The sequence below is a fragment of the Megalobrama amblycephala genome, linkage group LG10, assembly GCF_018812025.1.
Source record: "Megalobrama amblycephala isolate DHTTF-2021 linkage group LG10, ASM1881202v1, whole genome shotgun sequence".
In the NCBI taxonomy this organism is placed as follows: Eukaryota; Metazoa; Chordata; class Actinopteri; order Cypriniformes; family Xenocyprididae; genus Megalobrama; species Megalobrama amblycephala.
The window spans coordinates 15,406,756-15,427,926 of record NC_063053.1 but is presented as its reverse complement, the minus strand read 5'-3'; the positions used below and the strand labels follow the sequence as shown (position 1 = coordinate 15,427,926).

General features: G+C 36.4%; 3 protein-coding genes across 4 annotated transcripts; 1 reads left to right on the top strand and 2 right to left on the bottom strand.

The window, feature by feature from the left end:
* Window positions 1–61: 61 nt before the first annotated feature.
* cep68 (centrosomal protein 68) lies at window positions 62–8,960 on the top strand. 2 transcript variants are annotated; one of them, XM_048204828.1, is made up of 7 exons: window positions 62–356; window positions 1,623–2,005; window positions 4,272–5,693; window positions 5,776–5,898; window positions 6,524–6,620; window positions 7,082–7,210; window positions 8,021–8,960. In XM_048204828.1, exons 2-7 carry the CDS (start codon window positions 1,670–1,672, stop codon window positions 8,029–8,031), a joined length of 2,118 nt encoding a protein of 705 aa, XP_048060785.1. In that variant the 5' UTR covers window positions 62–356; window positions 1,623–1,669; the 3' UTR covers window positions 8,032–8,960. The 2 variants fall into 2 exon arrangements, with proteins under 2 accessions (XP_048060785.1, XP_048060784.1); XM_048204827.1 differs by having other exon boundaries at window positions 63–356; window positions 8,018–8,960.
* A 600-nt stretch (window positions 8,961–9,560) lies between these two features.
* rab1ab (RAB1A, member RAS oncogene family b) lies at window positions 9,561–16,972 on the bottom strand. The gene is made up of 6 exons (XM_048204836.1): window positions 16,794–16,972; window positions 13,698–13,770; window positions 13,344–13,439; window positions 12,013–12,108; window positions 11,751–11,882; window positions 9,561–10,798 (listed from the first exon to the last, which is right to left on the bottom strand). Exons 1-6 carry the CDS (start codon window positions 16,805–16,807, stop codon window positions 10,601–10,603), a joined length of 609 nt encoding a protein of 202 aa, XP_048060793.1. The 5' UTR covers window positions 16,808–16,972; the 3' UTR covers window positions 9,561–10,600.
* A 297-nt stretch (window positions 16,973–17,269) lies between these two features.
* zgc:153169 (uncharacterized protein LOC767799 homolog) lies at window positions 17,270–21,002 on the bottom strand. The gene is given in 11 exon segments (XM_048204835.1): window positions 17,270–17,515; window positions 17,768–17,785; window positions 17,787–17,873; window positions 18,175–18,242; window positions 18,827–18,842; window positions 19,005–19,093; window positions 19,295–19,333; window positions 19,735–19,783; window positions 19,881–20,037; window positions 20,153–20,291; window positions 20,655–21,002. Coding segments are annotated over 11 exon segments (882 nt in total). The 5' UTR covers window positions 20,764–21,002; the 3' UTR covers window positions 17,270–17,404.
* Between the last annotated feature and the right edge of the window lie 169 nt (window positions 21,003–21,171).

Sequence of the window (21,171 nt, the reverse complement as noted above, 5' to 3'; positions counted from 1 at the left end):
CGGTCTGAACAACAATTTATATATTAATGACAATAAAAATCCTTTAATAAACATTCTATTGTCTCAACCAGTGGACTCGCCACAATAACTAGTATTTTACAAATTGTCATGCGCATGCGTATTAATAAGAAACTTGAGTCGGTATTACTGAATTTAGGCTCGTGCAGTTTTATGTCGCTATTGGCTGGAGAGGCGACAATCTGCGCTACTTGTCCCGCCTCAGTGTTATGAACCGTTTCCTTAACCGCTTGGATTCCTCAACAGCACAGCGGTGTTTATTATTTACCCTATTATATCTCTAATTCACAGACACGTAGTTCATGGAGCTGTCGATAGACCTTCCATAGCCAAAAGCGGTACGTAAACACAGTTTAAGATCAATTATGCAGGGTGTTTCGTGAAAGTGAAAGTGATATCGACATAGGTGTGAAGCCGTTGTGTGACAGATCAATTTTTCTGGCTGATACATATTAGCATAACATTATTCACTTTGTTTTCTGGTGCTGTGACCGATGCCCAGATACATTTAATCTATCATTCCATCATCGATGAGTGCAACAGTTACTTTCTTTATTCTAAGCAAACAGGTACTGGTTGCAGATTGTGGCTTTCAAAACAAGTAGATTGTATATTGTGAATCATACATTGTGTGTTTTATATTTGAATCATTTTAAAGCATTTCTTAGAGGCCTTGTATAATGCAGACACTGTGCCATCTATCTATCTATTTATCTATCTATCTATCTATCTATCTATCTATCTATATATATATGGTGTCGTCTCTACTAGGCATTTGTTTGATGACTAGGTTGCTATGGTAACTGCCAATCAAGCCTGTATATGACATTCTATAGGATTTCGCACTGCCTTATTTGATCTAGTGCCATTGTAGCCCACAGGATCTTGCTGGCTTTTTATGTCCACAAAAACATATTGATTTAATTTGTTTTGCTTCCTTGCTCTACAATACAAAGTAAACAAATTCATAAATATTGCCTTGCTAATGGTCAATAACAATTATGCGAACCGACTAGCCGTGTAAGTATTATATTAAAAATAAAAGGAAGTCCATGAGGGTTCTGTGGTGAAGACACATGATTGTCTTTGTTTGCAAGCAGGCTACGATTTAAATGTACCCACGTGATCACCTCTCATGACATGCCATTTTCTGTCGGTTGCCATGGAATCCAGAAGAATGAGCCAATCAAAAAACAGTTCCAGCCTAGTATTTCACAGAAATACAAGAAACTGCTTTGTCTGCACCCTGTTGCATTTATTACAGTTCATCTGACACATATTAATACTCATAAAAGATTATATATATATTTTGTCAGTGTACAGTAAGTATTATTTTATTACTAAATAATTTTTAGCTATTAAATTTAATTACTTTATCTTTTTTTTTTTAACAACAAAATTGAGCATTCATGACAGAGCATTCGTGCATTTCAGGCAAGCCTGAACATGTAGATAATGAGATTACATATCCAGAGCAGAAGTAAACCTAATACAGTAAACGAGTCCTGCATCATGTTAAGACCACATATATCACAGAGCCTCCTTCTGTGATAATTTTCAAGCCTTTGCAGAGTTTAAAACACAGTGTGGTTATGACCTTTTAGCTGTCGCTCTGGACAAATGAGGAACTACAGAATCTGGATGTGTTGCTATGGCTCTCGGAGTTGACAAGGCTTTATCAGACACCTCCTCGCAGATGGAGAACAAGAGCTATGTGAGGTGGAAGACCAGTATCCCAGAGTTCATTCGCAGCGGTCACTCTAAACCCCTCAGTCAAAAGGCAACTGAGAAGACAAGGCCTACAAATGTCCAGGGAGCCAAAGACTCAGACAAAGAGAGGAGTGGCTGCAAAAAGACAGTCACCATGGCACCTGTTTCCAGGTATATGACAGACAGAAGCCTCTATACCATGAGGAAACCACTGATCTCCACACAATGCCAGATGCCCATCCTGAAGAACTCATCCACACATGAAGACTCGGAGAGGGTAAGAATCTAATGACGCACATAAAGATGATGTCTTAGTGGACTGTTAATAGAAATGTTGTGAGTTTATATGCAGTTCATGTTGAATCAGGAACTATACGACCACTATTTACTAACTGAAACAATAAAAGAGCATTTTACTGCAAGTGTTAATTAAAAATTAGTTCGGAAAGCTTTCTGCGAGTCCAAATGTGCGAGTGCCAACCAGGGTTTCCTGCACACAGCAACAAACAGCACAAAGCTGTGATGTCCAATTCGCAAACTGTTGATGTTTTTTTTTTTCAGTGAGATTTGTGAATCTGTTTCAAACTTGCTTGTGAGTTTAATCAGATTAATTTAGTCAGTGAATAATTCAGATATTACTGCGCCATAACTCACTGAACCACAAGTCATTATTATTTTTGGTTATGTCTTATTCGAAATGAACAAGAAATTGTTACTTCTAATTAAAGATACATATTCACAGTTGTGTTACCTGTTCTAAATGGTATTCTGAAATATTCAGATATCTACAAAAACTATATTATTGATCATGGTTTAGCATAGTAAGGTCCAATTGTAATGTTTGGGAATTTGGGAACTTTGGTTGAATAAAACTGTAAAAACAATATGCACTACCGTTCAAAAGTTTAGGGGATATTTTAAAAGAAATACTTTTTTTAGCATGGATGCATTTAATTAATCAAAAGTGACAGTAAACTGTTTTCAACATTGATTTCTTGAGCACCAAAACAGCGTGTTAGAATGATTTCTGAAGGATCATATATGACACTGAAGACTGGAGTAATGGCTGCCGAACATTCAGCTTTTCTGTGACGACAGGAATATATTAAAGGTGCCATCGAACGTTTTTTTACAAGATGTAATATAAGTCTAAGGTGTCCCCTGAATGTGTCTGTGAAGTTTCAGCTCAAAATACCCCATAGATTTTTTTTAACTGCCTATTTTGGGGCATAATTAAATATGAGCCGATTTATGCTGCGGCCCCTTTAAATCTCGTGCTCTCCGCCCACGGAGCTCGCGCTTTCCTTAAACAGTGCATAAACAAAGTTCACACAGCTAATATAACCCTCAAATGGATCTTTACAAAGTGTTCGTCATGCATACTGCATGCATGCGTTGGATTATGTGTATGCTGTTATATTGTTTACATTTGATTCTGAATGAATTTGAGGCTGTGCTCCGTGGCTAAAGCCATGGACGCACTTAACGATTGTAAGGCCGATTATAAATGTAAATTGATACTTATGACTGATCTCGCTCAAACGCATCCAGTCAGAGCCAGTTGCGATTAGTCTGCGATTACAGTCGGTGTTCAAATTCCATGTGTGAGTTTATAAATCAGCTCCAGTCTTAGGAAACAATCGGTATGTGTGTTCAGTTCAGTCTTAGAATGTTTCAGCTAATCGTTAGGTGTGTCCCCGGCTTAACGGCTAATGCTACACTGTTGGAGAGATTTATAAAGAATGAAGTTGTGTTTATGCATTATACAGACTGCAAGTGTTTAAAAATGAAAATAGCGACGGATCTTGTCTCCGTGAATACAACAATGGTAACTTTAACCACATTTAACAGTACATTAGCAACATGCTAACGAAACATTTAGAAAGACAATTTACAAATATCACTAAAAATATCATGATATCATGGATCATGTCAGTTATTATCGCTCCATCTGCCATTTTTCGCTGTTGTTCTTGCTTGCTTGCTTACCTAGTCTGTTGATTCAGCTGTGCAGATCCAGACGTTACTGGCTGCCCTTGTCTAATGCCTTTCATAATGTTGGGAACATGGGCTGGCATATGCAAATATTGGGGGCGTACACCCCGACTGTTACGTAACAGTCGGTGTTATGTTGAGATTCGCCTGTTCTTCTGAGGTCTTTTAAACAAATGAGATTTATATAAGGAGGAAACAATGGAGTTTGAGACTCACTGTATGTCATTTCCATGTACTGAACTCTTGTTATTTAACTATGCCAAGATAAATTCAATTTTTAATTCAAGGGCACCTTTAATATATAAAACATTTATTTAAAATTGCAATAATATTTCACACTGTTACTGTTTTTCCTGTATCTTTGATCAAATAAACATAGCCTCGGTAAGCACAACAGACTTCTTTCAAAAACGTGAAAAAATCTTTTCGCCCTAAAAGTTTGAATGGTAATGTATGTTTATAGGAGCCAATGGCTTTCCGGTCATGTTTTAGTCTACAACCCAGGATTTCCAATTAACATGTCCTGTTTTTGATTATTTTTTCCTCAGATCAGTTACAAAGCAGATTCCTCTAAAGAAAAGGACAAAAGTCTGCCCAAAGAATCATTCAGAAGTATCACACAAGTTTCTCCATATTATAAACCCTCCCCGGCATTATCCAGAGAAGACCTGGATACTTCCATGAACGTATCGGACCTCAGACCATGGTCACGTGACAAGGATCCTATTTTTAACACTTCGGCTGCTAAACGCAGTTTGTCCAGTCCCCCTTCAGCTTCCTTGAGCCTCACAGAACCCCCAGTGCCTAAGTGGATGTCCACTCCTAGAAGCGCTTCTCACTCGTCCAGTCATACGTCTCATTTCACAAGAAAGGTAAAAACAAGAACAGGTGAGATGACGGACACAGGAAGAGATTCTCTTCTTAACACAGGATCTTCTGAGTTTTACAACAAGAACCATCAACGTGGGTTCAAACACATGTCACCTTATCAGGCCAACTATTGGGCATGTGCCATCCCCAAATCCATGCCACCCTCCCCAAACCGCAAATCCCCCAGCTGGGATCCTGAAAAGGAATACGAGGCGCTCCTAGACTACACGTACCCTCTGAGACCCAACATCACAGGCACAAGCACATTGGGTTCACCAGAAGGAGATCTTCTCTTACGAAATGATCTGTTGTTGCAAGACTCAGGCATTGAGTTGGACCGCTTTTGCAGCTCTTCCACCCTGTCCGGTTTGGACTTATCCCATACAGGGACTCGGCAGGGATGGGGTAGTCCAGGAACAGGTCGAAAGTCAACTGAGTTTCATGCACTAAACCAATCACATTCAAAGACCTCAGACGGTATCATGTCCAGTAGCCTGTACTCCTCACTAGACCAAGCTGGCTTGTCAGTTGAGAGTCTAGACTACGACAGGCAACCAGGGGGTCATTACCGTAAATTTGGCATCTTCTCAACGTTCAGATCTGTCCCCACTTTCATTAGTTCAACACATATCCTTCCCCGTCCTAATGCGCAAGACGAGTTAGACGAAGAGTTCCTTCGCCTACCAGAACGTCTACAGGAACTTCAGGTGCTTTCACAGCAACTGAGGGACATTAGTGACCAGATAAGCCAGCCGGTCATCACCAGCTGGGAATCCCTGGAGAGCGGGATTACCTCCATTAGATCGCCAACGGTTCAAGTGGGAAAGCATGAACCGTTGATGGAAGAAAGGGGCAATGAAGATATTGAAGCAGAGAGGGCATCTGAAGTTCCTCTCACACCTGAGGATCATTTAGAGAAAGCAAAGGAGCCTGGTACCAGAATCCAGATGATTAGCCCAGACGTGAATCGAAGGAACCTGAGGGAAGTGGAAGCTATTATGGATCAGCTGAGTGGACTGTCAATGTCAGAGCTTCAGAGGACAATACAAACAGATCAGGATGAATATGAGACCCAGGAGTCACTAATGCAGCACATACAGGTGAGTAGACTTTTCTCTGGTGATTGCGAAGTTCTGAGATGGCTGAGAATTAATGAGAACTGTTACGTCCTTTCTCCAACAGGTATTTTGCTCAAACCTAGAAAAGCTGGTTCAGTGGCTGCACAAGGTGGTAGAGAAAGTAGAGTTTCTATCTCCTCCCATGGTTGAATTGGAGAGTGTCAAAGCCTCCTTGGCTGATTACAAGGTTTGTAAACTACACTACCATTCAGAAGTTTGGGGTTGGAAAGATTTTTATTATTATTGAGAGAAAGTAATATGTTTGTTCTCCAAGGATGCATTAAATTGATTGAAAGTGACTGTAAAGACATTTATGATGTTCCAAAAGATTTCTGTTTCAAATAAATGCTGACCTTTTAAACTTTCTATTCATCAAAAAACCTGAAAAAAGTATCACTGTTTCCACTACTGTAAGAATTTCCTTCAGGATTAATAAAGTATCAATCAACTGTTTCTTGTGCACCAAATCAGCATGATTTCTGAAGGATCATGTGACACTGAAGACTGGCGTAATGGCAGCTAAAAATTCAGCTTTGCCATCACAGGAATTAATTACATTTTAAAATATATTAAAATAGAAAACAGTTGTTTTAAATTGTAATAATATTTCACAATATTACTGTTTTACAGTATTTTCGATCAAATAAATGCAGCCTTGGTGAGCATAAGAGACTTGTTTCAAAACATTAAAAAGCTTACCCACCTCAGACTTTTGAACAGTAATGTATATGCATCTAATAAGAAATAATAATTTTATTCCAAAAAGAAGTTCATTAAAAAAGAACATAACTGCATCACATGATATTTTTCAGAGTTTTCAGGAAGAAGTTCAGGCTCATAAGCCCCTCACAGCAGATGTTCTTCAGACTGGAGAGATGCTTTTGCATTGCATGAATTCAGCCTCTCCGTGTGAGTCTTGTTAGCTCTATCAAACTATAATACAGTAAGATAATATAATTGTTTTTTGAAGAACAGCTGCAACAGCTGAAAAGCTGCATTTTGTTACTGAACCCTCAGTAGTGGCTCCAGAACTGTGAAGTGAGAAATTATATTTTAAATTAGATGAAGCATTAGAGCTTTTTACCTTCCAAATCACTATAATGGACTTTTTGTTTCTTTATCATTCGGTACACTTCCACAAGTGTCTACAGCTTCTCAGTTTTGGACATGTTGTTCAGTGTAACCCAATACTCACAGTCTCATCGGACAGAAACAGGAAACGCTCTGCTGGGAGAATGCGGCCATGCATGCATGAATTAGAGAGCATTCTGCATTCACATCAAGCATTAACACCATTACTTTTGTCAACACATCACTAGTCTTTAGATGTTCTCATACTGCTGCTAATATTTTTTTCTCTGATCCTACAGTTCTGAAAGACACACTGGTGCTGATAGAGAGACAGTCTCACACACTGGAAACTCATTCAGAGTTTCTTTTCTCCTCTATTCTGTCAGCCATGGACTGCCTCACTGACCCTAGATCTGAGGAAGCATCAGGTAAACGATCTACCATTATGTATAATGCCCTCTAGTGTCATCAAATGGTTATATATAGTTACATATAATAGTGGTTCATTGATGACATTTTTGTTGTACAACCTAGAAGTTGAATAGAATTTCTCCATTGGCTTTTGGAATCCAACAACAGTTTATGATTCTGACATGTTTTGTAAATCATGATAATCTTCACAAATGAACACAATTTTTAGGCATTTTGATGCCTAAATACAATGGCAGAAGTAAAAAGCTAAATGTAGGCTATACATTAACTACACCACAGTCACGTGACTAACATCAGCACCATTAGGCTTCCAATAACTCTTTAAGTTCTTATTTAAAGAACATTTTCCTTAATAGTTTGAGCTAGAATAGATTGCAAGAGCTTGTCTATAAACACAATGATGCTGTAAATGCGGACTACTGTGTAGTTGAGTGTTCCTCTTCGGTGTGCTGTTTAATGTAACCGACAACCTCTGTGGTCCCATTTAGCCACTTGTTAGCAAATGCCTTTTTCAAAAAAATCACAAGGGGGAAATATTGACGTAATTTATGTTGTAGAATAAAATGTGAAAGTAATTTGAGCTTTTATTAACCACATACTTTATTTCAGGCATTTAGCCAAAAAAACAAAACAAAAAACACTGGCTAAAATTCTGATTTCTGGGTTTTGACCTACAAAAATATTTTATCCCTGCAGCACTTTACTGGAATCCCTATACTATACAGTTCATTATTCACATTTTTCCCTCTGACTGTCGCCTCTTTTGAAAGTGCCGCATTACTTTTTTCACTCTTTCTCCCCAGAAGCAATTTCCTGAGAATTATTAGGAATCTGAGAAGGCGAATGTCTGGTCTGCACACTGTCTTCACTGAGACGTCCTTTTTGGTGTTTTCACATGAAAAGCACTTCTAACTAGAATCATGTCACAAATATCTTTGTTTTACACGTTTACTGAATCCAGAACTGGTGTTAGGTTCTGTTGTCACAATTATCTGTCTCAACAAATGTGTTAAACTTTTCACTTTGTATTTTTACATACTGTCTATACATATTGTAACATACTGATGTCAGAAAATGTCCTGAGATGGCTTAATTTAGTAATACTGTTCGGCTCTGCTGAAGATGTGCACAATGCACATACATGGTGCCAATCGTGATTGTGATCTCAGGTTATTACCCTATTAAGTTTTAATGGAGGACAGCTCAGCCTTCATTAGCATCACTGCAGCTTCAGTTTCTCTTCTGAGTAACCTGTGCCTCGAAGATATATTGTATTTTTTGACTGATATTAGTGTCAGTAATGGTATCATGACTGAATATATGAATAATCTGTTGGATGAGCATTCATACTTTTTAAAATGTTTCTGATTAGGAATATATTTTTTATTGTTCACCCAAGAATGAAAATGATCATTTACTCACCCCTGTCGTTCTAAAACTATGATTTTCTTCTGTTGAACATAATATATATAAATAAAGAAATGATTCAGTGTTATTTTTTCTCTACACAATGCAAGTCGAAGAGGGCCAGTGTTGTTTAGTTACCAACATTGTTCAAATATCTTTTTCCTGTAGCTCAGTGGTTAGAGCATGGCACTAGCAATGCCAAGGTCATGGGTTCGATCCCAGGGATTGCACACACTCAGATACAAATGTATAGTATAATGCAATGTAAGTCGCTTTGGATAAAAGCGTCTGCCAAATGCATAAATGTAAATGTAAATGTAAATCTTTTGTGTTCCACAGGAAAAAAAGAAAGCTTAGAGAGACATGAGGGTGAATAGATGACAGGATTTTCATTTATGTATGAACTAAACCTCTAGGGTGAAAGCAATATCAGTATGTTAACATTAGGAGATGTCAAAGGAACAAAATGCAAAAAAATAAGTTATGGTGCATAATGCATGTGAAATGGATTCAGCTGAAAGAATGACAAAAAACTAAACCTTGAGGCAGAAAGTTTGAGAACTTCAGCTGTAGAGATCACAGATTGATGTGTAACTGTTTTTGGATTTATGTATGTATAAAAACAGTCTTTTTAACAATAAAGTCTCCTTTTTGATAGTTTTCTTGTGTTTTAAGTTAATATTTCTGTATATATTTTTATATCATTTTCTGTATAATATATTTCTGTTGGTTTCGATAAGGATACTTGATTAAATGAAAAAGTACTCAATTACAAGTATGCACATAATGTACTGAAGTATTACCATTCATGCATACAGATTCATATACAGTGTATTAAAAGAGGTCCTCAATTAATTCAGGCCTTTATCTGCGAGAAGTGAAATATTCATCTAAAACTTCAAAAAAATGATGATAAACTAGACATGAGCGGTTTCCAAGTTCATTCAAAAAATGAATTCATTTGCCTTTATTATGAAAAAGAGAACATAGTGTTTGTCACATATGCGACCGTGAAATTGTTTCTTTCAATGTATTCCGCAGGTAAATGGCCAATATCGAGAGATTGTAGATTATTGGATCAATATATTTGCATATAAATGTCGAATAAATAAAACACAAAGGGTTTCTACATGTCCCACCAAGAATTGCAGACATACTGATATTGTACAGTATGGTCGTACAATATTTATTTATATTTTTGTTAACTGTTACACATTGCGCAACAACTACACGTCTGCAGCCACAACTTAAATGAAAAGTAAGGTAAAACTACTCGAATCATGTATTTAACTCTACAGAGCTGTCAATTCAGATCTTACATATATATACATAATGTATATGTACATATATTTTACTAAACAGATGTTGGGCTGTGAACCACCGCTGCCCGGTCGATCGCAACAGACTGGCAAAACAATCTGTGGGGACAGAAACCTACACATGCAAATATAAACAGTAAAATAATCAAGTAAGAATAAAGTAAGAAAAGCATAAGGACAGAAAAACAAAACGTCATTGAATTTTGACCACAGACCAGCCCTGCAGTAGGAATGCAGTGAGATAAATACACACATTATTCTTAGAAACCTGCACACAGAGGATTTAAAATCGTTGAATGAGAATGAAATCCATCCTTTCTTGATGTGGGGTTGGTTAAAAGCAGCCCCTGACAGACGGCAGGGGTGAAGGGGACTGACCGTTACCAAATCTCGGACATCTCATCAGTTATAGTTTGTGAAAAGCAAGGGGGGAGGGGGCAGCAGATTTTTGAATGTTTTTGGTAGTGCGGCTACATACAGTACAACTTGGGTAACTTAAATTGTTGCCTGTTTCACACTCTCTCTTTTATTCTTTCTATTCTCCATATTCACTCTTTGCTCCATAACAAAATGATCTATTCCCCTTTCTTTCTCCTATTGTGGGGACTCTTGCTCCAAGATCCAGGGGCCGAGGTGCGGGGGGTCGGGGTTGAGGGGGCCTCAGCAGCAGCCTCCAGATGCAGGCTTCACCGGAGTGCTCTGGATCTTCACGTTAGACTTCTCAGCGCCTCCAGCTGTGGCTCCGGGGCCCATTCTCTTCTTGATCTCAGCAGCCATGGTCATGAAGGCCTGCTCCACGTTGGTAGCATTCTTAGCGCTAGTTTCCAAGAAAGGAATGCCAAGGGAATCTGCAAATTCCTAGAGATAAACCAAGCAGTTCTTTCTGTTAGAACACTGGAAAAGTGAACAATTGCAAGTCTTATGTACATATAGGCTCTGCTCCAAAACCCGGTGATCTGCATTTGTAGGCAGAAATTTAAAGCACACTCCAGACCCTCATTGTACAACATTAGTCATCTCTGGTCGCAAGTTCCTTTCACTTGTGTTGATAACACGGAACTTGTGACCACAGTTGGCTTCAGGAAACGCACCCCACTGTTGTTAACCAAAACTAAAACTATTAAACATCATTGATTGAAATAAAGCGGAAATAAAATATTACATGAAAAACTTGCTGCCTAAGTAACTAACTGAAATAAAATAAGTTGAATTACTGAAATTACTAAAACTGAAATAAAAACTAAATAGAAGTATTTCTTAAAAAAAAAAAAAAAAAAAAAAAAAAAAAAAAAAAAAACTACAACTAATAAAAATGACAAAAGCACATAATAAAAACTTTAAAAGTGAAAATATAAAAATTAAACAATTCAAAATATTAATAAATACAATAATAGCATATATAAATACTAAAGGCAGTTCTATAGGGTAGGCAGCATCACATCCAAAATGCCAATCATAGATACTTTTCAGTATTGAATGAATTATATCAGTTAAAATAGTTCAAGCGAATTAATATATTGACTATTTGAATAAATATGTGCATTCTATACATTTTCAAACTTGTTACAGCATCACGTCAATAGCGTAGCAACACATTAACACTTAAGTCTATTGAAAATCAACAGTTTATAATGCAATGTGTTGCTGCCCAAGTATAGCATTCCAAATCAGTCAGTTAGGAAGTCTCATTTTAGTTAGAAGGCAGCTGGCTATGTAGAGAGTAGACAGCATGGTAGCTCACTAGGATTGGAACAGAGCCATAAAAATAGTGGTATAAATGGTGTAATATAATGGAGTATAGCAGTATTACCTTTGCTGTTGTGTAGTCCACCACTTTTTTTGTTGTTAAGTCACATTTGTTGCCAACCAATAACTTGTTAACATTTTCACTGGCATAGCGGTCAATCTCCTGTAGCCACTGTTTAACATTATTGAAGGACTCCTGAGGGCAATGGAAAAAAAAACAAACATAAATACAGTGGAGCAGAAGTACAAACAGTTTTGTTTCAAGGCATTTCCACAGGTGTTTAAAGCAAAATCAGGACACTTGCTTAAAGTTTGGACGAGCTCACCTGATCTGTAACATCATAGACTACAATAATGCCATGTGCTCCTCTGTAGTAGCTGGATGTGATTGTGCGAAACCTCTCTTGCCCTGCTGTATCCCACTGTAAGGGAGAAGGAATAATATGACACCAGAATCAAACACAAAAATAGGCTCACAAAATATTATTTCAACTATAGCAGCAACAGTAGTGCTGGGCATTGATACACAGATTTCACAAAGCGATTATTTTCTAAACTAATGCTGTAAACTATATAGAGAACCCAGTTGGTGCATTACTATAATATTAAAAGTTAAAATTAACAAACTATTTAATTCATTTGGCATTTCTTTTTAGATATAATGATAAACACTAACAAACACTGAAGTTGTATACAAACATTTGAATTCCACACAAGGCAATTTTAAATTTAAACTTCTTAATGATACAATTATGTTTTCTACTGTTTTTCTTAAGCTTGTTATCCTGACAGACTCATTCAAACATGCATTAAATAAGACCATTAACAGCTCAAGTATAAATATAATGGGTATGTAATACAGTGCATATATTTCAACAAAAATTTTTCTTTAGCTTGTGTTATGTTGCTTTTACAAGCTTTTTTACTTTTCACGGTTAAGACAGATTGAGCAGTTACATGATACATTTCTGTAGGTTGTAATGTTTCTTTCAAGCTTATTTGTTCATTTATGCACATTTCATGCTATAGAATGCTAGAAGTAAAGAGGAAGAGACGATTGTTCTTGTGCGCTCATGCTGCTGCTTAAAATGAGGCGCTACAGCGATCTGTCCTGTCACATTAAAGTGTGGTAAAATTACATTTATTGTTTGAATTTCTGATAAAATCTTACAGAGTTTCAATTCTGAGACTTTGTTTCTTTTCAGAAGTAACAAAGCACAAAGCTTATGCTATTATTGACAGGCGTGCTACAAAAACAAAGTTGTGAAATGTTCTGTAGTGAAGTTCTTCATGCTTTAACAGAAAACAACATAGAAAAGAGATCAATTTATGGGATTTAAGAATTGATATCGGTTCATCAAAATTAGATTAAAATTGAGTAATCAATATTATCAACCCAGCCCTATTCAATAGTTAGCAGAGATCAAACAAAAAGATTTAAAAAAAAAAAAAATTAAAAAAAAAAACAGATTCTGAGATGTGACCATTTTAAGCATGACATAAACCTTTTCTCTCTAATGATGTCCCAAAATAATTAAAATGATCATACCATCTAAACACCAAATGTTCACTTTTCTTCAATCACATGGTTGAATATTAATTTCATGTCATCTTATTCACAAACACTCATTTCACAACAGGATATAAAGGAACTTACGATTTGAAGTTTGATGGTCTTTCCGTCTAATTCTATAGTTCTTATTTTAAAGTCCACACCAATAGTGCTAATGTAGCTTTCTGTGTATGTGTCATCCTGAAAGAAGCAAAATAGCAGAATTAGATGTTTCAGTAATCAAATCTCTCCCTACAGTGCTTTTAAGTTAAATATAAATGTCTTATTTTTCCAGTTCAATTTAATTCACTATAAATGCGATACAACATTCTTTTAGTACACCAATTCATTTCATCCATGAAATAAGACAGCTGATTATTAATACCTCTGACCAGAAATTCTAAAATGATAGGAATGCCTGCATAAGGGCAAGAGTAGGTAAACTTATAGCCTACTTACTGCAAATCGGAGAAGAAGGCAAGACTTTCCAACACCAGAGTCACCAATCAAGAGCAGCTTGAATAAATAGTCACTGCAAGAAGAGAAATATCAACAAAACATTAGACCATCAATATTTGACAGTGCAATTGTCTGAAAATTACACTACAATACAAAAGTTTGAGTCGGTAAGACACGTCTATTATGTTCGACAAAGCTGCATTTATATGATCAGAAATACAGTAATAAAAAGTAATTTTGTAATTTTATATTTGTAATATTATACTTTAAAATGACTTATTCTTATAAATTATTTTTTCTTATTGTTACATCGTTCAAACGTTTGAGCCGTTTTATGTTTACCAAGGATACATTTATTTGAACAAAAAAAAAATACTGTAAAAACAGTAACATTGTGAAATATTATTACAATTTATAAAGTTAATATATTTAATATAATTTATTCCTGTGATGGCAAAGTTAAATTTTCAGCAGTCATTACTCCAGCCTTCAGTGTCACATGATCCTTCAAAAATCATTCTATTATACTAATTTGATGCTCAAGAAACATTTCTTATTATCAATGATGAAAACGGTAGTGATACTTAATGTGTTTTGGAAACCTTTAAACTTTTTTTTTTCCAGGATTCTTTGATGAATAAAGTTTAAAAGAACAGCATTTATTTGAAATAGAAATCTTTTGTAACATAAATGTCTTTACTGACACTTTTGATCAATTTAATGCATCCTTGCTGAATAAAAATATTAATTTCTTTCAAAAAAGTAAAGTCTTACGGACCCAAAACATTTGAACGATAGTATACCCATTATACTGATGCAAACAGTATGCCATACATTTCAAAAGACCTATATGAAACCAACTGTTGCTTTCTTTCATTGTATATTTCGCATTGTTCATTTTGTAGGCATACATTAGCAATGAGGTCATTAAAATCCCCCTGCAACATGTGAAATAGGTCAGACCATTGCTATCTGTATGTACTATTACTGACCATTGATGTAACAGATGAAAATGCGGTAAATCAGTCACTAGTCGACTTTTGTATGTAGAAAATAAAATGTCATTTTATTTTTAATAGAGACAATGTGCTTGAGGACCTCTGAGGTCAGGAAACTTGAGTAAGCTGATTAAGCATTCACAGAGAGGGAATTTTGCCTGTTGTGCTAAATCCTCTGGCCCTATTCAACATGGCCTAGTAAGAAAAGACCATAGGAAGGAAATTCAGCGGATCGGTCTGGTCAAGACCAGCTCATCGACTCAGCAGATAGGCTGATGTTTCCCTCTCTCTCCCTCTCTCTCGCCCACTGCACAGAATTCAAGTCATGCTCTCCTTGTTAGGTTGACTGCAACAAACGCTTCTGTGTAGGGAGCCACTACACAAAAAAACTGCGTGTAAAGATCCTCTGTTTATACTCTGCAACATTTTCTGATTTCTATCAAACAGAATAAGCAGGAGTAGTAAAAGTTCCTTTACAGTTAGTTCAAGTATGGATTTAAAATATGTAGTTTAAATATTATTACTACTATAAAAACTTCTTTTTCATCAAAAATGAGAGACAGGTTCAGGAAAGTGTGTCGTGCACATCTGAAATTCTGCATTTAAAGCCTACAATTAGGCTGGACATTAAAAACTGGTGTCAGAAAAGACAGAGACGATATGCATTAAGTCCTACTTGCCAACTATCTTTATTTAATCACGATTCGGTCAATCTTAGGAAGCCACATCAATGTCTGTATGTGCTTTAGTATTGAATCTTTGATACAATTTGTGAAGAACTGAAAGAGAAACTACCAATGAGTGTTAACCACTAAAGGAACAGCATTTTAATAGCTATTAACTTTGAAAGAACATATTTCACCTCTATTCTGCCCATGTAAAATCGTAACAGCTGATATTAAGTCTGTTAAGTAACGGAGTTGCTTAACACTCACACTAGTGATAGTTGTAATAGACCGTGTAGCTTGTCATTTGGCATGTGACCTACACATGACTACCTTGCAAAAGGAAGGGATGGGCACTTCAGTTCCTTGAGACATACTTCACATCTGCACATTCAGACATTTGGACAGGAGTATAGAAACCTCACAATTCAGTGCCAATGAACACAGGAAACATGGAATCAATGACAAAACACCTATTTAAGATTATGTAAACTACTACCGATAAGGAAATAAAGATAGCACAAATCAGACTGGTGTTGTGGAAATGTGGCTTTTAAGTCTTGCTAAACAATCTTTTATTTCTAAGAACCAGATATAGTAACCCTGACTTTTATGTTTTACTTTAGTGTCAAAGTGCACAGTAATTATACACCTGTGGTTAAAAATTTAGTGTTAAACAACAAGGCACGTGATTGTATTTCTGTGCACAGCAACTTCAGGTGATAAAAACGCATGAATAAAAAGATAATAAAATTACATTCAGAACTACTTTGAAAGCTGTATTAGCAAATAAATGAACGCGACTGGCTGATTACTCAGTCATTTATAAGTCCACCTTCCTGACACTGACAAAAAAAAAAAAAACTTGCAACTTAAATCAAAACCCTCTTTCTGACCAAATTGGATATCAGCAACAGGTTACTAAACATATTAAGATATTTAGCCACTTCACCACATCGTCAAGATGTTTAAAAAGTAAGTGAAAAGCTACCTGGAGACGTTAGCTTACATCAGCTAGCCTTCATATTTACTTTTACTGATGCCTGACAGCTAACATCTGCTTTGACGAGTGGAAATTAAAATATCACAGTATAAGAAATGATAAAGGTGTGGTATGACTAACTACTGAGCTCTACTTGTCATAAATGTAACGCGGATGGATATTTAACTTGGCCGAGCTCCGCTATACAACAGCCGTTTAATTACAAAAGTTTTTACTTCTTTAGAGAAAGCGATGCGTTAAAAAGGCTAGTTTTGAAAATCACGAATCTTTTCGGCTTTTACCGGTGAAATACATATAGTACAGTGATATGGGTTGCTGGTAAGATTGAACACACAGCTAGTCATCATTGCTGCTGCCTGTCAAAAGTAGCTACAGGTAAATTATGAGCTCTGTAACGACAAACAAACCGTGCAATAACTTATTCACTTACTATTCGGGATTCATCGTGGACTGGACACTGTGAAACCGCTTGTCTTCTAACAAAACAACTCCGCGGCGTGAAGATATGCTAGAAACAATAACCTTCCTCCCGATTAAAAAGTAACTAGCTGGCTAGCTGCTGCCGCAAAGTCTAGTCGGTTGAAACCCAAAATGGCTGACTCTTCAACCAGGAAATAGGAACTCCTTAAACAGATTGCGTAGGCAATGTCGTCATCAGAACTTGTGCGGAAGTTGTAGTTCAATTCAGAGATCATCTGGCCCGCGCGAACGGTACAAGTCTGTTTAAAGGACTACAATACCCACATATATTTATTAAACCGCCACGATTAGTTCATAGTGACTTGAATCGTTCATGCTGAGGACTGGCGAAATCCTGCCCCCTATCATGAGGGGTAGAAAATTACGTCATTTGTGAAACGTGGCATTGGATAATGTGAGTGCGAGTCACTGATCAATACTCGTCAGAATGAAGAACCAACTTTTTATTGATTATGAAGAATAATGAACAATGTGTTTTTTCACAGAACACTTAGAAAAGTTAAACATAAATGTCAAAAGTAATGACGTTTTATGACCTCCCATATACTTAATGAGTAGAAATTAAATATTTAGGGGTTTTCGTTGGTTAATAACTAGCTCCTCCACTGAATCCAGCCCTTGTTTCCAGAATGTGTATGGAAATTCCACTGAGGATGCAGCTCCGACCTCTCCCTGTGGGAAGACCATTATTTCAATTAGGCTGATAGAAATTGGAATCAGCTGCAATTAAGGGTATGAGCTGCTAGAAAGCAAATTTATCAAAAGTAACAAAATTACTCTACAAAATTATATTTCTGTCATAAGTACAGGAATCACATTAAGCATGAGTAAAATGTAGCATACAACACAACAGCATACAAACAATATTTAATAATGATTATGTTGAGTAAAGGAAAAACAGTGGACCAAATAAAAGGTGTTTACCTTCATATTCAAAGAAATAAAGGCCAATTTCAAAGCATTTATCGTCACCTATTCTCCTCTGTATGTCGGCAAGCACAGCACGACAGGCGTCATTAGGAGATGAGCCCTTGGTAGCAGACAACAGCAGATGTGAGAAATGTGAGCCAGATCTAATTTACTGAAGTACAAACATGTTGCTAATGGTTTAATGAGATTTTCATTGACCGTCTTCAATTTACACCACCACTATTGTCAGGGTGCCCCAGATGCTCCTAGTATTCAACATGAAATGTACTGCTGAAGAAAAATTACAGCTCCACCTTTGGATACATTTTGACATAATCCTATGTATAATTACCAAAATAAATACACAACTGTATGTTCATCCAAGGAGATAATTTAATTTATACCAAAACAGAATTACATACTTGTTTCATCAGCTGCACAACATGAAAGCTTGGGCAGTAGCACATGATTTTGTCTCCATCACCTGTAGCTGCAAACAGAGAGAATATATATTTTGAAACTATATACACTATATGGACAAAAGTATTGGGACACCTGACCATAACACCAGCAAGGACTTTAATTACATTGCTTTTGAAATACATAAACATTAATATGGAGTTGGTTCCCCCCATTGCAGCTGTATCAGATTCCACTCTTCTGGAAAGCATTTCCACAAGATTTTGGGGTCTTTCTGTGGGATTTTTTTTTTTCCCATTTATCCAGGAGAGCATCTGAGAGGTCAGGCACTGATATCAGATAAGAAGGCCTGGCTCACAATGTCCATTCCGGTTCATCCCAATGTCTTAGATGGGTTTGAGGTCGGGGCTCTGTGGGGGTCAGTCAAGTTCTTCCACACTGAAACTCATCCAACCATGTCTTTATGGACCTTGCTTTGTGCACTGGGGCACATTCATGCTGGAATAGAAAAAGGCCTTCCCCAAACTGTTCATACAAAGTTTGACATTTCTACATGTTCAATAGTAAAAACTAATTTAGTGTCAAATTAAATTTGTAGAACAAGCTCAGATGCAATGTCAACAAAGTCAAAAGCAGAAAAAAACCCCACCCTACCTGCTGCAGCACCCACCTGAAAATACAGAGAATACAGCAGCTGTCATACTGAAATGGAATAAAACTGAAACTTGTCATACTATAAAAAGCAATATAACTTGACAGTAAAGAAACAGGTTATGAGTTTAATGATAAAAAGCCCTGCAGGTCCCACGACCCATAAAGTTGCACAGCTTACTGTATGGTCAGCATATAGACCACAGCCTGGAAGCGGAGAATCCCCCACCCTCCCTGGTGATTTGAAGGGAGCTCCTGATGTTGAAACTCCTGCACAATATTTGTAAATTTAGGAACATAAAAATGTTTGCACAAAAATACCTGTCGAATATCTCATTTGTATAATTAGAATAATATTGATGGTGAATTATGGTATAATTATGAAATATGAACACAAACCTAACTACTACATCAGAACAATATTTTTATTGAAATAAAGATAATGGGAAGTGTAGACATTTTCAACTTTACCTACTGTTATGTTACCACTTAGATCGAGAGCAATAAGGCCTATGAGAAAGTAAACAAAATTAAGATGGAATCTGCACAAAATGCACTGCTTAACTACTATAAAGCTGTCACAAAACGTATATTATAAACCAAACCTGTGAGATTTTTTCATTCTTAATATTGTCAATCTCAACTATCCCACTGCAATTAGTCAGTGCATTAATGATTTATTGTAATATGCATAATTATATATTTTTTGAATCTATATTCATAATCATAAAATTTAAACAACAGTGATTATATACTAAATGTCACAATTACATTTTATGACATAGGCCATACTCAAAAAAAAAAAAAAAAAAAAATTGAGTTATGTAAGATGTTTCCCTGCTAAGTGATTTACACTTAGCCCTTATGATTCACTCATCGATTCATATTAATGATTCATATTAATCACTTACCTATTGTATCATGCCCACCTGCAACAGGTTTATTTTTTTCAAGGAATTCCTTTTGTTGTATATATAAAAAATAAAACAGAAAAAGTCACTGAATAAATATTCTCTCTAGGCATTGAAATAATAAGTAACCGTGTGTGTGTGAATACCCGGTAAGCAGTAGCTGTATGGTGAGAGAGCATATTTTCATTTGCCTCAGATGTAAAACCCAGTTCCTGAGCAAATGCTTCTGCTCCATCTCCTACAAGCAAGCTGTGAGGACTCTTCTCCATCACTTTGCGAGCTACACGACATGGCTGTGCAATACTAGCAATGAAAACAAAAGTATACAAGATGGTTTCAGGCCAGGCATTTTGGGGGCAAAAGCAAATATAAGAGATTCTACTTGTGAAAAAAATAATACTCAGAAGACTTATTTTACCCACGCAGTGCAGCCACTGCCCCAAATCTCCCTGGCACACCTTCCATAATTGCAGCATCACATTCAACCACTCCCTTGAAATTTGGATATCCTCCTCTGCCAACAATGTGCCGTCCCGTGTCTACATCATCTTCAACCTCTGAAAGAATATACCTTTTATTCTTAATCAGAAAAGCATAGATGCCTCATTTGGTTTATAAATGAAAGATGCCATAATATCAAAAACTATTTACTTCATATGTATGGCATATTTAATAATTATTTTTCTTAAAATACTTCCAATACATCCCTTAAATAAACAAAGTGTGCTGGATTAATATGAAAAAATGGGAATGCATTCTCTAATGATAATTACTGAATCTCTAGTAAACAGTTACATAAACAATTGTTGAAGGTCCAAACAGATCCATAATTATTAACAGTACTTGTATTTATCAACCAACTTTAAATAATAAAAGTTAAAGTATATGACTGATGAAGAGCACAACAGGTGTGTATTTACCTGCCACTGCTGTTTCTACAACATCTGTAGCATTTTGTCCAGCTAGCAGCATACATCTCATTCTCTCCATTGCAGGACGAGAGAAAGACCATGTCCCCACAGCTGCCATTGGACTTCATTAAAATATGTATAGGCCTACACGTATTAATCTACGGGAAACATTAATTTCCCTCTTTAGTGAGAGTTATGCTGCCTTCACGTGCTATCGGAATGATTTGATCATTCCCACTTCTCAAATCGTGATTCCGAACTCATCGCTGGAAGGGGGATCATGTGCACTGTGCAATTTTAACCAGGAAACTCGTATTTATGATGATTCCGAGAGCACATAAGCCCGAGGGTTGTTAAAACACCGTTTCAAAATAAAAGTCAGGGTGTTAATTGAAAGTGACATGTTTTTTTTTAATGTCCATGAGAGAGAGAGAAAAATAAACATGTATTATACGGTCATTTACTGTCGAAGTTGCATATACATACAATTAAGTGGTCTGGCTTTCCAGTTTTGTTTTAATTTCAT